The sequence below is a fragment of the Mixophyes fleayi genome, chromosome 10 (genome assembly GCF_038048845.1).
Source record: "Mixophyes fleayi isolate aMixFle1 chromosome 10, aMixFle1.hap1, whole genome shotgun sequence".
In the NCBI taxonomy this organism is placed as follows: domain Eukaryota; kingdom Metazoa; phylum Chordata; class Amphibia; order Anura; family Limnodynastidae; genus Mixophyes; species Mixophyes fleayi.
In genome coordinates, this window is record NC_134411.1 from 33,201,592 (window position 1) to 33,219,192 (window position 17,601).

The 17,601-nt window shown below is 41.5% G+C and overlaps 1 protein-coding gene across 1 annotated transcript; it reads right to left on the minus strand.

Annotated features, from left to right (window-relative positions):
• Positions 1 to 1,842: 1,842 nt before the first annotated feature.
• On the minus strand, positions 1,843 to 16,711 carry LOC142103940 (catalase-like). Its single transcript, XM_075188341.1, has 9 exons — positions 16,607 to 16,711; positions 11,164 to 11,335; positions 10,029 to 10,139; positions 9,230 to 9,360; positions 8,532 to 8,636; positions 7,448 to 7,573; positions 6,113 to 6,304; positions 2,814 to 2,966; positions 1,843 to 2,063 (listed from the first exon to the last, which is right to left on the minus strand). Exons 1-9 carry the CDS (start codon positions 16,631 to 16,633, stop codon positions 1,899 to 1,901), a joined length of 1,182 nt encoding a protein of 393 aa, XP_075044442.1. The 5' UTR covers positions 16,634 to 16,711; the 3' UTR covers positions 1,843 to 1,898.
• Between the last annotated feature and the right edge of the window lie 890 nt (positions 16,712 to 17,601).

Genomic DNA, 17,601 nt, shown 5'->3' on the forward strand with positions numbered 1-17,601 from the left:
GTAGCTTCCATTCTCCCCCCCCCCACACTTTCTGTAGCATCCATTCTCCCCCCCCCCCCACATATTCTGTAGCATCCATTCTCCCCCCCCCACACTTTCTGTAGCATCCATTCTCCCCCCACACACACATTTACTGTAGCTTCCATTCTCCCCCCCCCACACTTTCTGTAGCATCCATTCTCCCCCCCCCACATATTCTGTAGCATCCATTCTCCCCCCACACACACATTTACTGTAGCATCCATTCTCCCCCCACACACACATTTACTGTAGCTTCCATTCTCCCCCCCCCCCACACACTTTCTGTAGCATCCATTCTCCCCCACACACACATTTACTGTAGCATCCATTCTCCCCCCCCCCCACATATTCTGTAGCTTCCATTATCCCCCCACCACACACATTTTATGTAGCATTCATTCTCCCTCTTCCCCTTTTTACTGTAGCATCCACTCCTCCTCCCCCCTCGGTTCTCTGCAGCATACTTCTGTCACCCTCCCCTCCGTTTCTCTGTTCCATACTTTCACTACCTCTCCCCCTTTTCTGTACTCACCTTCACTTTTCTTCCATTCTCTTCTCCGCCTCTTGTTTCTTGCTTCTTTCCTCTCTCTTTACTTCTGTCAGACTCCTGTCGGCTCTCTACACTGGCAGCGTCGTGACGTCACGACGCTGCCAGGCGCCAGGCGCCAGGCACATTTGAAAATGCGGTGCTGCTTACAGTGCAGCACCGCTTAGGTCTACAGGACTACTATATTGCGGGCGGACGATCCGCCCGGCGGCGATCGCGCCGCCCGCTTAAAATGAACTTATTCATAATTGTTTTTTTAATAATCAGTCTCCTCGGCCACAGTGCCGCCCCCCAGAGGCCGGCGCCCTAGGCAGCTGCCTAAGGCTGCCTAATGGTAGCGCCGGCCCTGATTGCAAGCACTTGCCCCAGCTGTCCCCCATGTCAGCTCAACACACAGATGTTTCACCGGGATGTAGTTGAAAAGTCGACACTCAAAATGTCTACACCAAAATGTGGACAGTCATAATGTCTACACAGTTAAAATAACGACATAAATCACTAGATTTAAAATATGGCAACATGGCAGGGACACCCGCAGCTTGGTGTCCCCCTGTGATAATGCCTGACCAGCCCTAGGCTGAAAGCACTAGGGCTCTGCCCACCTACCTCTGGTGGTGGGTGTGGGGTAATAATAAATGTTTGATCGTAAAAATCTATTTTGTCCCTGGTGCACTACAGGATTCAGCATGACCCCACCCCCACCTCCCTAGGGATGTCGGTAGAGTCCTATTGCTTTCAAGGGGAAGGTGCATTTTTATTTTGCAGACCCGATCTCCCTAGGGAACCCAACCCCGTGCTGACCAACCAGCAGTAGTGCCGGTTTAAACCTAACCCTTTATGTTGATATTTTGATTGTCGACTTTACAACCTGTCGACATTCCCAATGTTAACATTTTAACCCTGTCAACCAAATAAACATGTCGATATTCTGACTGTCAACATTATGGTGTCAACATTCTGAATGTCAACATGTTCATTGTTAACATTTCATACCCAACCCTGATACACATAGCTCTACACAGAGCATACTGGGAGATGTAGTTCAGTGGGGGTCGCCTTCTGTGCCTCTTGCTGGAGCAGATTGCAAAATAACTGACTAAATTAGACATAAAAACTGAACATGCACATTTCAAAATACTGTATATAAAGATCAAAATATAAAAAGCAAAAAATGATGATGCTTAAGCTGACATAAAGAGTAAATTAGAGAGGACAGGGCCTGGTGATGTCACTCTGACCTCCCAGAACCCCCTGCTCTACTCTCTGCTGAACCTTCATTCATTGGTGATAATGTAGAGCGTCATATACATGGCCCACGCACATAGAGACATCAATGTGACAGCTTCCACTTACTTGGAGCAGCGAAGATACACATCGGACCGTCGCTCTGATAGTTACAGACATGCACCCCCCGCCGGGGGCAGTTGACTGGTATATGCATATAATTTGCTCCCAGGCGATACCTGTGGGTGTCCGGGTAGGAGAAGAGACGACCCTGCAAGAAACAGATAAGTCCAAGGTTAATTATCAGCTCAATAGTGGAGCCAGCGTTATCCACTGACCAGAACTGCCAACTCGTGGTAACATTGTATAAGGGATCATTACCATAATCAGACCCATAATAGCTCATAGTGTATAGTTGTGTAAGCTGGGGGTCTGTATATTGATGGTTGGTGAACCTGGAGATAAATCTGCCAACATACTGCACAGACAGAGCTACAATGTCTGCTGGAATCACAATATCACTTATGGAGAAACCAACCATCTTAGATGTAGTCAGGGTACCACATAGACAGTAAGTCCACCATCTTAGATGTAGTCAGGGTACCACATAAACAGTAAGTCCACCATCTTAGATGCAGTCAGGGTACCACATAGACAGTAAGTCCACCATCTTAGATGTAGTCAGAGTACCACATAGACAGTAAGTCCACCATCTTAGATGTAGTCAGAGTACCACATAGACAGTAAGTCCACCATCTTAGATGTAGTCAGGGTACCACATAGACAGTAAGTCCACCATCTTAGATGCAGTCAGAGTACCACATAGACAGTAAGTCCACCATCTTAGATGCAGTCAGAGTACCACATAGACAGTAAGTCCACCATCTTAGATGCAGTCAGCGTACCACATAAACAGAAAGTCCACCATCTTATATGCAGTCAGGTACCACATAGACAGTGAGCCCACCATTTTAGCTGCAGTCATAGTACCACTTGCAGAGTGATCCCACCACTATCTCACCTGCAGCATTTTATCCGGGCTCGGCTCTATTCCAGGGGGCATGTTGCTGGGGTCAAAGGCGATCTGCTCCACTTCTGCAAAATAATTTTCAGGGTTCCTGTTCAGCACCAGTTTGCCCACAGGGAGGAGAGGATAGTCCTTGTGCGGCCAGACCTGGGGAATGTACAGCTCATTAAACTCTGATCCATAGCAAAAGAAGAACAAACAGTGAGGAAAGGCTTAAAACACCTATAGGGGTAGATTTATTGAGCCTTCTAGAAACGAAAAGTGAAGATGTTGCCCATAGCAACCAATCAGATTGTAGCTATCATTTTATTGCAAGCACTAGACAAATGATAGCTAGAATTTGATTGGTTAAAATTGGCAACAACTCCACTTTTCCTTTTTTAGAAGGCTCGATAAATCTACCCCATAGGCTGAATTCTATAGAATGGCTGCCAACAAGATGTCTGTGTAGGAGATGGATATACTAATATTAATACAGTAGATTCTTATGAATGTGGTTCTAAGAAATACCCCGCCCACAAAAGATGAGAGAACTCTTGAGTTTCAATAAATATTAATCTATAGCACCTAGCACAGCAGTTTGCAATGGTCTGGACAAACATTGTAGAGTTTAAAACAAAACTGTCTTTGAAAATGAACTCAGCGAATAGTGTTGGCTGTTAGGTTTACATTATTGCAACAATGTTGCCGCTTTTTTAAAAAATAAACAAACAAACAGATACGTTTACATGTTTTCTTTTCCGTAAAGCAGAAGAACAATACATTTCAAATGTTTCCAAATTTTCTACTCATCAGGATATGAATAATGAAAAAAAAAAATTAGCTAACATCTCTTTAATACACATTCATTCCTGCTAAGACAAAGAGTAATATTTTCACTGCTATAGCACAAATCTGCTCTTATCTGATCAACACAAATAAATCATGACAATAAAAACAAAGTCTAACAGCAAATGTGCACAGCAGGTATTTTATTTAAAAAAACATTTATTTTTCTTTTAAAGGAGAGTAAAAGATCCAATTTACATATATATCATGTAGGGCATAGAACTTATGCAAATTAAAGGTCTGATGGAAAAACCCTGGATAATAAATAAGAATAGGTTGAAAGATAGAAATCGAATTGGAGGACTGACTCCACCCAAACGCTTTATTAGAATCGCTGACAGCTGAGAATTGCAGGTACTGGGTGGGCACGAAAAATAAATGATTCACCAGGAAGTTATATAATCCAAAAAAGTATAGCTAAACACAAAATCATGCATTGCCACCCATACAATACACAATGCAGTGTATATCAGCAGGATGTAACCCAAGTTACAGGGGATATTGAAATACCAAATAAGACTTCTCAACTAAGTGCATCTGCGATGTCAGAATCCTGCTTAGTTTTCAGCAGCGCAAAAAGGCGGCTAGACTAATGCCAAGGAAATGCTGTTTATAATTCTTTATTGTGTGTGGTTGGGCAAAAATGAACATCTATTATAACAATAGGACAATTAGTCTAATATAATGTCCATAATAACCAATATATTATAAAATTTCACAAACAGTAACAAAAAAAAAGAAACAATTCTTTAAAGAATGAAAAATTGGGAATAGGGAGGGTATAGGTTCAGGTATATCTAATAAAGTGGACTTATTTATATATTAGGATCAATATAGATACATACAATAGACACTGTATTTTTATACATTTATACATAGATTAAAGGTTTTTTTTTTAAGTTTTCAGCACCCTGTACTTTGTTCAATGTTACCAACATGAAAATTAGCATTTTTCATGTATGTTTTTGTTAAAGTACTTTATAAATAAAATAATAAACTATTGTTTGTATTTTTGTCTTCAATGGTCAATAGAATAACATATCTTTATCTCTCACCAATTCCATCAGGATAGTCCTGATTTTAGAGGACTATCTTGACCAGCCAGGAGCTTGTCCCGGCATGAGGGACAGCTGGGACATATTTCCACTCTTCACACTACATACAAGATGTGTGACCCAGTTAGTGGTGCACTCTTTATTTAAGGGAAGTTGGGAGGGAGATGTAGGTGGTTGGAGGGAAGTGCAAGCTATGCCCTCCATGGTGTGGGTGTGGCCCACACACAGCTGGCCACACCCACACATCACTGGCCACACCTCCGGCGCTTCTCACAATAGGCCCTTTATCATTTTGAGCCCAGGCTCATGGGGCCCTTAATCTGGCCCTGAGAGGAGGGAGCGTTAAGATCTAATTTCTACATAGAGTCATGGAGCTCACACTTGATTAAATAAGTGCTATTTAGAACTATTTATTTAGTGTTTTATTACTTGTGGTTAGTGGCTGAATAACTAATATCCGAGCTTTATAGAAAGTAAATACTGTCCTATGTCTCTGAGATATTACATTCAGAAGAGAGAACATGATATTCCTATGGAGACAATAAGCCATGTGTCATAAACCTGTGTTATGTAAACAGAATAAATCGTTGCTGCATATTTGTAGAGTTATATAAATGTAGTAATTGAAAGCAGCAATAAAGACACCCAGAGCTGTCCAGAATTGCATAATAAAACAATCTATTGTAATATAACCCAGATATCACGCTGGATAATGGGCAGACATTATAAAGGATCAGAAAACCCTACATTTCGAAATAGCAGTAAATAGGATAATCCCACACAGCTCCTGGGAGTATTAGATGGATTATAGTTACTCTGAAGATTGTTCAAGTTATATCTTTGCTTTTATTATTTCTTAAATGCAGGTTTTACGTTGTCTTTTCTGTTGTCAATGTAGATTAATTATAGTAGTTATCAAGTCTAGGTGGAACTCAATTCTCACCTCCATGTAGCCTCCCTCCAGCAACGTACAAGCCCCCCCACCCTCTCAGGCAGCTGCACTGCCATACTTGCCGGAGGGGGGATGAAGTGTGAGTCCGCAGGGGGATGGGACAAAATGTTGTGATTTGTGAAAAATTGCATCACGGATTCCCCCATCCCCAGGCAATGGAAAACATGTCTCACGTGATGACAGTCCCTCAATTACATATAAAATAGCCATGAAAAATGTTGGTTTTCTCAGACATCTTCTCTTACGAAAGGCAGAGTTGTCATTTAAAGTGTGAGCTACACAAAATAGTGGCAGCCAGGTAGCCATTTTGTGAGTTGAACCAATACTTCATTTAACAATTGGCTAGGAACTACTGGCATCCCTGGGACAGGAGGCAACCAACTGAGAACCGGATAAATGTAATATTATTGTTTTGTGTCTATATCCACAAAGGGATCTCACACTGACATTGTACTTACTTTGGTTAGGTCAAATGGATTGAAAGGACATTTTTCAGCCTCCTCGAAGGTCATGACCTGGATGTACATGGTCCATGATGGGAAGTCCTTCTTGGCAATGGCTTTGAAGAGGTCACGGATCCCATAATCTGGGTCACTCACCACTAGTCTGTCTGCTTTCTCTACTGACAGGTTCTTGATACCTTGATCAGTCTACAAGAAAACCAGTATATTTGTTAGCCCCCCCATATATAGAAACAGCAATGTGAACACCCCCTATTCCATTCCACCCAACATCTAATCAAATAACCATGATGTGAGCATGGGCTATGCAGTGTAGCCAGCCATTGACATCAGTTAAAATGAGCTGTAGAATTATAATGACTGAAACATTCTAATTGCTTCCCATGTATTTTCTTTTCTTTTTACACTGGAATTAGTGGCGTATTAAGGCCCTGGATGGTATTCTAGCAACAGCGCCCACTTTCTCAGAAATCTTCTATAAATACTTTTTACTGCACTCTCTTTCTGGCTACCAAATGCCACCTAGTATCTGTATCACATGGGACCATTTAGCCAGTCTAGAATTTAAAGAAAAATTCAATAAAAAAACCCCAAATATATGTTTTGGGTGGAGATGCATGAATTAAGCTAATACAACAACAGCACACTTATTTTGTTGCTGTAGTTGGGTAGCTCTCCCAAGGCCTATGATGGTTGTAACCATCTTATGTTGCTTAATTTTTCTCTTCCAAAATAGTTAAGAGGTTGTCAATGCCCCTCCCTTGGAACATCCCATTTATGCAAATGAAGTTCGTGGGGGAGGGGCATGGATGCTCCTTACAAAGGGTTGCAATGTGGGACCATTAAAGCCACCAATATCCCAGTTGAATGAGTTAGCAGATTTTAGGTTTGGGTCGGAGCTACTCTTTGAATCTCCTAGGTCGTACATGGGGTGAAACATCAACTTTTTGACAAACATAGCGAGTAAATCAGACAAACGCTCTCAATTAACGACATGGGTGCAGTATGCACCGGTTTGGTTAATTTCCTCCCTTACAGGCATAAAGGTTTCTGCAACAAGTATATACTTGGACTGTGCAGCTAATCGGGATTAAACCACATTTAGGGTTATATTTGAAAAAGTGGGGATGTTGCCTACAGCAGCCAATCAGATTCTAGTTATCATTTATTTAGTACATTCTACAAAATGACAGCTAGAATCTGATTGGTTGCTATAGGCAACATCTCCACTTTTTCAAACCTACAGCTTAGTAAATATTCCCTTTAATTATATCCACTGCCCTAGGAGTCACTGATAGGGTGTCAGTCTCCCATATTACAGCCGCCCCCCACCTTGTAGTGGAATTTGCAGTACACAGCGTTTCCTTCATCGTTCACCAGTTTGAAGGTGTGAGATCCGTATCCGTTCATATGTCTGTGCCCGTCTGGGATACCACGGTCACTGAAGAGGAAGCTCACCTTGTAATGACAAAACAGGGTTCTGTAGGGTTAACACATGCATTCCCAGTAAAGTAATACAAAATCCAAGGTGTGGTCTTCTCCTCTAAATAAGTTAATTAAATTCCAAAAATGTAATTAACCAGAGCTGAGTGTGAATCGGAAATATCTCCATCAATACCATAAGGCATGGATATATAAATAAAATAACAATTTATTCAGCATGTGCATAACAAATTAATAACACATTGACTCATAAATGACCAGCTGATCACATTTAAAAACTATAGCAAATCCCTTAAGGAGTCGGCGTTCAATAATGGTCTCATAGGGAGTAAATGAGTGGTTGATGGCCAATAAGTAACTCCTCAAGAGACTCTAAGTTGGTAATGTCTCGAATGCTCAAAAATGAGCTCGTTATGATAGAACACAAACTCTGTGAAGTCTGTGAAGCTGGTGTGTCTGCTAGATCGAGAATTAAATTGTGCAGTGAAAACAACATCATGCCGGCCCTCGATACAATAATATATCTGTATGTTAGTTGTAGACACTTCATGGTGTATTAATGGTTTGTAATTGAAAATTTACGGTCACTTATAGCTTTACAACTTATATGTAACTTATGAAACAGCTTCAATTAGGCCTGGATTCTCGGAATACAAAGTATCAGGTCTGTAAATGATAAGTTCAAGGATGGGTGTGGAGTTTGGCTTCTTTCCAGCCTGATCCTATGTTATGTAAAATGTAACTTTTATTTAGAATAGTTAAACACGGAAGGACAAACATTGGCCATTTGCCTAGTCCTCTATTAGATGTATAAGATATGTCAATGGAACATTCATGGATATTTCTGGAAAAAACATTTGTATAATTGTTACATGTGACTTGGGCAGCACGATGATGACTTGCCCATCCTAGTAGCCCCCCACCCCCATACACTGGTCCCATCCTGGGCACTAATGGAGTTAAGATTGCTCACCTGGTGCAGAGACTCCGGACGGAGGCTCCAGAAGTCCCAAACCATATCCGCGTCCTTCAGATGTGTCTGCGGGTTCCTTTTCTGGCTGTGGATGAAGGACGGAAACTGCACAAAAAAGCATCAGGTTATACTGGGTACCCAATCATTCCTGACACTGTATCAAACTACTTCTATATGCCCTGGAACTAACGCTATGGACTATCTGTTACCCAATAGTATCAAACAAAAATTTTTATTGTTCTAATATATTGTAGTCAAGCCTGTCCATATTGTAACAATGACATTTTCTTTTATTCTTCTATAATAATTTGTTTTCTGTGCACAATACAATAGAAAAATATTATACAAATACATCAATCCTCCCAATATTATGACAAACTTGGGCAATAGTACCCCAAACGGAGGCATACCGGACAACATGACCCATTTAACTCTGCAACATACAGTGCTCCGATCTTGTTTTCTACCTTTCTCCTAACCGATATAACCTCAGCTGAATTAAAATATTAATATTTAAGATGTTTTTAAAGACAAGAAATACTTAATTTATCCCAAGATACTTCAATGGGGAGATAGATGGGAAAGACAAGGCACAGTGTCCTATATGGACTGTTGGTGACTCTCAGTTCTGCTGAAAAGGACAGTAAACAAGATGAACTCTTTTAGAGGCAGAGTATACTTAGCAAATCATCACTAACCAGAATGGGGTCCCTGATGAAGAATATGGGGGTGTTATTGCCAACCAGATCCCAGATTCCTTCTTCGGTGTAGAACTTGAGAGCAAATCCTCGTGGATCACGGATGGAGTCAGCAGAACCAGCTTCTCCGGCTGCGGGGAGGACAGAGCTGGATTAATAATTGTGTTGTTGCGCCAACCACAAAATACGACCACCATGCAACAATTTCAATAGACTGACTTGATACTGGGGAGCTCATTGAAAACAACTTACTGTATGTGCATTACACCCAGGGCCGGATTAAGGGAATGGAGGCCCCTGGGCTAAGGGGGCATCCATTCCCCCGTGAGGCCCCCCCCGTGATCCGAGCTGCCCGCGCCCCCCCCCCCCAGCACTTACCCCCTTCCCCGGTGCGCTGTACGCTCTTTACTGAGGAGATCTCGTGAGAGTGAGACTCACGAGATCTCCTCAGTAAGGAGACTACAGCGCGCCGGAGAAGGACCGCAGTGAAAGTGCTCAGCAGCACTGATCACGCCGGGGGCGCCCCCACCCCCGACCGATCAATAATGCTGCTGAGCACTTTCAAGGGCCCCTGGATGCCATAGGCCCCTGGGCTGTAGCCCAGTTAGCCCTATGGTTAATCCGGCCCTGATTACACCCTAGGTGGACATAGGACATCCAGCTCAAGGACATTACTTGACCACTAGGCAGCACGGACATGGTCATAAAACAATCATCTGGTAGAGTTGTCATCTATGGCTTAGTTGCAATGTCGGAACTAAAGTGGGTTAATGTACTTTATTTATTCCTCGGGTCTTACCTACGGTTGAAAATCTCACAGCAACGTCCGTTCTTTTCTTGATATGCTCGAACACTTTGGCCTTCGTGAACTTTGTGATATCATGGGTAACTTCAAAGTATCCGAAGGCTCCTGGAGTAAGAAGACAGCAAGAGAGGTCAAAATACAAAGAGGGAACTATTCAGAATGGAAGAAAAACACAAAAACATGATTAGGCAATTTAGCAATCTAATAAAAGGTCTTAAATACTAAACTCAATAGGGGGGGGGGCCATTGTGCAGAGTTACACTGAACAGCAGATTTTCAGTACAACACTTTCATTAAAATAAGCTTTTAGCTCTTTCAAATATTTTGTTTTCTTTAAATATCTAGATGGCTCTATGTGGAAAATAGGCGATATACCAGTTATCTGATATCCACAATTATATTTAGACATTTTTAATCATAGATTGCTAAGTTTCTTGTCTTGTAAAATGACCTTAGGTTAAATAAATATATCCTAACATATTTCAATATTGTGTGTCAGACATCAGATCTCTGGTGGCTTCACAATGCAGACTTCAGATCTCTGGTTCCTTCACAATGCAGACTTCAGATCTCTGGTTCCTTCACAATGCAGACTTCAGATCTCTGGTGGCTTCACATCACAGACCTCAGATCTCTAATTCCTTCACAATGCAGACTTCAGATCTCTGGTTCCTTCACAATGCAGACTTCAGATCTCTGGTGGTTTCACAACACAGACCTCAGATCTCTGGTTCCTTCACAATGCAGACTTCAGATCTCTGGTTCCTTCACAATGCAGACCTCTGATCTCTTGTGGCTTCACAATGCAGACCTCTGATCTCTTGTGGCTTCACAATGTAGACCTCAGATCTCTGGTGGCTTCACAATGCAGACCTCTGATCTCTTCTGGCTTCATAATGCAGTCCTCAGATCTCTGGTGGCTTCACAATGCAGACCTCAGATCTCTGGTGGCTTCACAATGCAGACCTCTGATATCTTGTGGTTTCACAATGCAGACATCAGATCTTTGGTTCCATCACAGTGCAGCCCATAATTATCCAAAGTTTGCATGTTTGCATTATTGTGAAGAGCCTAGGAGTGTCATGAAAACTACAATCTGAGACTACAAATGTTATTCCCAATTCCTCACCTGCTCCTTTAGCATGGACAACTCTCTCAGGGATCCTCTCCCGATCAAAATGTGCCATCTCATCCATAAACACAGCATCCTGCACTAGTAGTGGCCCCCGGGGGCCAATAGTTAGGACATTAAGCTTGTCACCAGTTGGAATGCCTGCCCCTGTGGTGAGGACAGAAGGAACCTGGATAGATACAAAGAATATGAATTTAGGTAATCCTTTTATACCTCCTATTTGTTATGGCTTTATTAATGAAGGTAAGCCATTTGGGTGGACATACAAAAACATGAAAACTACAGGTATTTATGACATAATCCTGCAATATACCTTTACTGTTAATATTTAAACTTTTTGAAACATTAACAATGGCAGCACAGTGATTAGCATTGGCATCTCACAGCGTTGGGGTCATGGGTCCAAGTTCCGCCATGTCCTATCTGTGAGGAGTTTGCATGTTCTCCCCGTGTTTGCGTGGTTTCCTCTGGGTGCTCCGGTTTCCTCCCACACTCCAAAAAAATCCTGGTAGGTTAACTGACTTCTGACAAAAGGACCCTAGTGTGTGCGTGTGCGCATGTGCGCGCGTGTGTGTGTGTGCGCGCGCGCGCGTGTGTGTGCGCGCGCACGCGTGTGATAGGGAATTTAGACTGTAATCTCCAATGCAGCAGGGAATGATGTGAGTGATAACATAGAGTAGTAGCTGAGAGTGTCTCATCCTTTGTAACAATGTAACATACTCTGAGTCCTGTTGGAGAAAAGTGCTATAAAAATAATAATTATTATTATTATTATCAATTCATTTAAAAACGCTTTACTCTAGGAATAAAGCATTTTAAAGGTTTTGTTACACCATCGCTATCCACCATTACATGTATACACATGTATATACCTCCTGCCACTGCCTGCATTGTGTACAGTCACTCTATCTTTATCGGCGCCATGATGCTGCTATATGTACTTAGATTAAAGGGTGTTCTGGTAGGAGTAGCTGTGAGGGGTATTTAAAGTTTATTTCATTGTAATAAACAAGTGAACTAACATATGTAAATACTGGTATATACAGAGAGCCCTGATCTCATCACATTGTGAAAACTGGTGTATTATAAAGGAATAACACACACACTAACACACACACACACACACCTCCCAACTGTCCTGATTTAGGCGGGACAGATCGCCATCTCGATCGGGATAGCTTTGTTCTGATTGGTGGGAAGGTTGGCCGCTGGTATAAAGGTGTTAGGTGGGGACTGGAGGAGAGAATGGGGAAGTCCAGTGGGTCAAAAGTGCTAGACACGACCCGGGGTGTGGCTATGCACCCATTGTGATGTGACCACCCCCCCCCGTCATGTCATGGCCACACCTCTTGCTCGGACTCCTATACACTATATAAATAAAATTCTATATATATATATATATATATATATATATATATATACACATATATATATATATATATATATATATATATATATATATATATGCGATCCATTCTCCCATGTATACAGCAGGTTCTTGTTTTCAGGTCTTTATTTAACCAGAGGTTCATTTATGGGGGAAGTTGCTGGCATTCGGCCTTGGTCTCTGGCTGTTTTCTTGGAGAAGGTGATGGAAAACGAAGTTGCAGAGCATTAACTCTGGAAGCTACACTCTGAATACACCTAATTTCTGACTGATCCATTGTATATTGGAGAGCAGCTTACCTACATAGAGCGTCTTACAGCAGGCGTTCACTATCCAACATCAGTGCTATTAAAGGATCAGCTGCCTGTGCTATTTACTGCACTAAGAGGCCGGTTTGCTGAAGGGAGAAAAGTCCTGTTGGCAAAAAAAATTCATTTTGCCCAATACAACAAAGGGTTAACACTTCAAATAATACTGCTAACACGGGCAGTAGGGTTCAGAGCCTTTCTAGACTGATCACCTCCCAGTGCCTTTACGTGGGAAAACCTATTTAACAATATAAAAATATTGTGCCGGTACACGTACTGACAGAATCCCTCTTCTGTTACACTGTGAGGGCGATAATAGATGTATATTATTTAAAAAAAACGTTATTCTTTAAGAGAAGTATTTTTTTTTTACTGTTTATAGGTTTATAATATTTATATTTTTCTTTCCCATTTTTTTTTATCTATTTCTTTAACATTTTTTTCTTTATTAGTGGAATTGAAAGCTCAAATTGCAATTAGCGGCAATACCCAAAACAATAAAATATTTCTATCGTCATATATAGGGGCTTATTGTAAAATGACCAGACAGACTTATGTAAGGAGAAAATGGTTCAGAAAAATCAAATGTGAAGTAACCAGAAATACTGTAGAGTATCCTGGAAGAAAACAAATATCCACAAACACCTTCATATTGCTGTGATTGTATTATAGGTTATTAAATTTTCAGTGTGACACTACACATGTGGATATAATGTGTTATTCTACAAATACATGTACATGCGCCTTATACTTCAGGATGTTAAGGGGTTTAATCTTCATTTCACTGTTCAATGGTAAAACTTGTACATTGTGAGGAATAATGTAAATAATGCACTGTCTACCTTATATTATTCCGGATATTAGATGTCACCATTAGACTGATATAAAAACAGCCTTAGGGGTATATTTACTAAGCTGCAGGTTTGAAAAAGTGGGGATGTTGCCTACAGCAACCAATCAGATTCTAGCTTTCATTTCTTTAGTACCTTTTACAAAATGACAGCTAGAATCTGATTGGTTGCTATAGGCAACATCCCCACTTTTTCAAACCCGCAGCTTAGTAAACCTAGCCCTTAGTCTGCGGGTTATATGGTCACATATATGGTCCTGTTTAGCTTACAATATTCTGATAATTTACAATAAGAGTTACATCCTATGTATAAATTTCAGAAATTACAATTTTCTATTTATTCTCACTTCCTGAAATTGACACATTACAGCCAATCAGAAAGCTGCTCAGGGAGGATAGATACATTGTATTCTGCAAACATTACAGCCACTCAGGAAGCTACATGGGGAGTATAGATACATTGTAATCTACACATATTACAACCAATCAGGAAGCTGCGTGGGGAGTATAGATACATTGTATTCTACACACATACACAAACCATTCAGAATCTTTCCATCAGCTATAATAGGCTCATACTATTGGCCAACATCTTGTGTAACAATGTCAGGAAGGAAGTTTGATAACCTTCTCCCATTTCCCCATCGTGCCCTGGTTGCCCAAATATACAGTATCTTCCTGCTACAACCATGCCTAATATATAATTACTCAAACAGTAGCAAAAAAAAGTTGGTAAAAACTTTATTATTATCATAAATTCTTTATATAGCAGCAGGTTACTTTGCCATAGGGAATAAAATACAATAAAGAACAAGACTGGGCAATACCAAACATCCAAGGTAAAATATCTCCCCAAGGCGGCTGAGCAATACCTGCCTGCCTCATCCATACAGGTCCGGCCAGGTATGGAGTAACTTATGTCTTCACCGGACCAATATGTACATGCATGGAACCGACTTGGCCTTTCGGTTCCAATTGGTAAAAAAAAAAAAAATTAAAAATCTTTAAACTTGGAAAAAATTATTTATTCAAAGAAGAAAGCATTTTTACAATGATTTTCTTCTGTTATCCTGAAATGGAGATAATGGAGCATATTGGCACCACCGTAATGCATTTTAAATAAGATTCACCATGCTTTTGCATCTTGTTTATCAGCAGGCTTGTTTGTCCTTTAATAAATATGACTCTATATCAGGCCTGACCAAGCTGTGGCTCCCCAGGTGTTGTGAAAACTACGAGTCCCAGCATGCCCCAGCAGATAGCCAATCAATAGCCGGCAAAGTATGCTGAGACTGCAAAGGATTCCACAGAGTGGGTACAGTCCTGTTTACGATGGTTAATTCAATAAACTAAAATAATATATTGCAATGCAAATAAGTTCCTGTTTACAACATGATACTATCGGCATAGAGCACACAGCACTTTGTTATCAAAACATGCATCTAGATGGTTTGTTAATATTAATTCCTGTGGGGATCGGCACAGCTGTATTTAGCTTTAGTTACTGGAATAAAACTAAAGTCTGAATTTTAACGAATGTATCCACAATGTAACGACAAACAGTAGATGCATCATATAAAACTGTGTCCTCAGCAGGGCCTATGCCTGCACAGTTCTCTACTCCCCGCTTCCATATCCCAGCCTTGTTGTGTGTACACATAACACATTTATACTCTAATCCAGTGGATTCCAAACTTTTTCAGTTCAAGGCACCATTAGGGTCTCTCAAAAATTTTCAAGGCACTCCTAAGCCAAAATAATTACCAAGTAGTCCCCCGCCTTGCTTACCACTGGTCCTGGCCGAGGCACCCCTGTGAGATCTCCAAGGCACCCCAGGGAGCCTAGGCGCACAATTTGGAAACCACTGCTCTAATCTGTGCCACACAGAGCTGATATACAGCCCCACACCAGCTATGGCTAGGCACTGCTACCATTCACCATTAGAGATAATGCAACTTGTATATTAATTACCCTAATACAGAGGCAGCTAGTCTGTGGCACTTCAACTCTTGTGGAACTACAAGTATCAGCATGCCTGCCATTGGCATTGCATCCTGGGACCACAAAAGCTGGAAAGCCCCCCCAGTTAGCCTCATACATTAACCCTTTAAACCTGCATGAATGAAAACACCTTGTCCTCTGCCCGCGCACACTTCATTTATTACCCCTTGCAAACCGAATTGTAATCCTCATAACACACCCAAGGCCAGATTTACTAAACTGCGGGTTTGAAAAAGTGGAGATATTGACTATAGCAACCAACCAGATTCTAGTTATCATTTATTTAGTACATTCTACAAAATGACAGCTAGAATCTGATTGGTTGCTATAGGCAACATCTCCACTTTTTCAATCCCGCAGTTTAGTAAATATATCCCAAGGTGTAATCCTTATAACACACCCAGTTGTAATCCCGGCCATATATATTACAACAGAAATCTACATTCCTTACATGCCACAATTACGTTAACCCTTACAATCCCCACATTCACACAATGCTGTCTGTTGCTTGTGATACACTACTTCATTATATATCAATCATCTTGTAGGAGAAATTAATTTCCTTTGAGGCTTCATTCTACATCCGGATACAAGACAAGGGATGGATTTCTGCTTAAACAGATTTACTTCCACCCTCACCCGTGTAGCAAAGTGCCCCAGTATGACCTAACTGTAGTACTCTATCAGTCCACCCCTTCACCCACACTTGGCATACACACATTACCAGCCTGCTACCTTGGCACAGAAAAAATAATCTCTCATTGAAACTTTAAAGTCTCAAGTGTCGCTGGACATTCCATCTATTCATCAGATCATTGATGCTTCTGGACCAATAGCTGGCAGAATTGCCCTATAGATGCCCCTTAGATGTTAGAAACCTAGAGCTTATGGTACCTGGGTGGGTGGTCTGGATGGATCCATTGTCAGAGCCTCGGTGCTGCAGTCAGGTCCTCGGAGCCTTGTACCTGCACAATTCAGGAACTTGAGCACTTTTTAATAGCCAAGCCCCTCCCTTCCTCCTCAGGATATTTCATATACTCCCTCCCCAGCAACTCAATGAGCCTGTTACTGCCAAAGCGGTTTTGCAAACCTGACTGTTATTTACATAGGCAGCTTCGCAGAAGCAGTCAGAATTTTTAAGAGCAGACGATGTGAACTGAAAGTGAACCCCCAAAACTTAAAACACTCTGGGGCTTATTTACTAACATGCGATCAGCAATAAAAACAGAGAATACAGCAGTTTTGTTGGTAAAGTGGCCATCGTATAATTTCTGAAATGGAGCAATCATACGGGCACATTTATCAATATTCACATAAAGTGAAAAGTAGTTTTCAATCCTTATCGCATTTATGTACAGCCCTGCACAGAAACAGCAGTTTCGAAAAACTGCTGTTTCTGCGATGTAAAAAAATCATACTTACCCCCCTCTTCGGAAGCGCTGTCTCCGGGTCTTCTCCTCCTTCTTTTCATTCTTCAATTGCCCATGTCCAGTTCCAAGAACTGGACATGCGCACACAGATCCCCTCTCTGTCTCTGCAACGATAGTTGCAGAGAGAGCGCGCTGAGTGACAGGGAGGGATCATGTGATCCCTCCACACATGCGCTGTCCAGCTCTGCTCTTCGGAGCAGAGCTGACAGCATTAGATTTCTTCCATTCCGATGATGTACGCCAGCGTACATTAACATGACAAGTTCCCGAAAAAAATGTTTTTTCGGGACTTGTTAGATTGCGGTCAGGAGCAGTCACCATTCTGTTGAATGGTGACTGCTCCCAAAAACGAAGAAGAATGCAAAGCAGCAGATATCCATGATATCTGCTGTGATGCACCCTTAATAAATTTGCGGAGGACAGGAGGAGGCACCTTAATAACCCGTTAAAAGCACTATC

Bases quoted from the DNA above. Each gene is read 5' to 3' on its own strand.
- LOC142103940 (XM_075188341.1), bottom strand. From the start codon at position 16,633: ATGGATCCATCCAGACCACCCACCCAG. The intron at 8,637-9,229 runs GTTAGTGATGAT...TTTTTTGTGCAG, and splicing joins TCATCAGGGACCCCATTCTG to TTTCCGTCCTTCATCCACAG. The intron at 6,305-7,447 runs GTGGGGGGCGGC...GTTTTCTTGTAG, and splicing joins ACTGCAAATTCCACTACAAG to ACTGATCAAGGTATCAAGAA.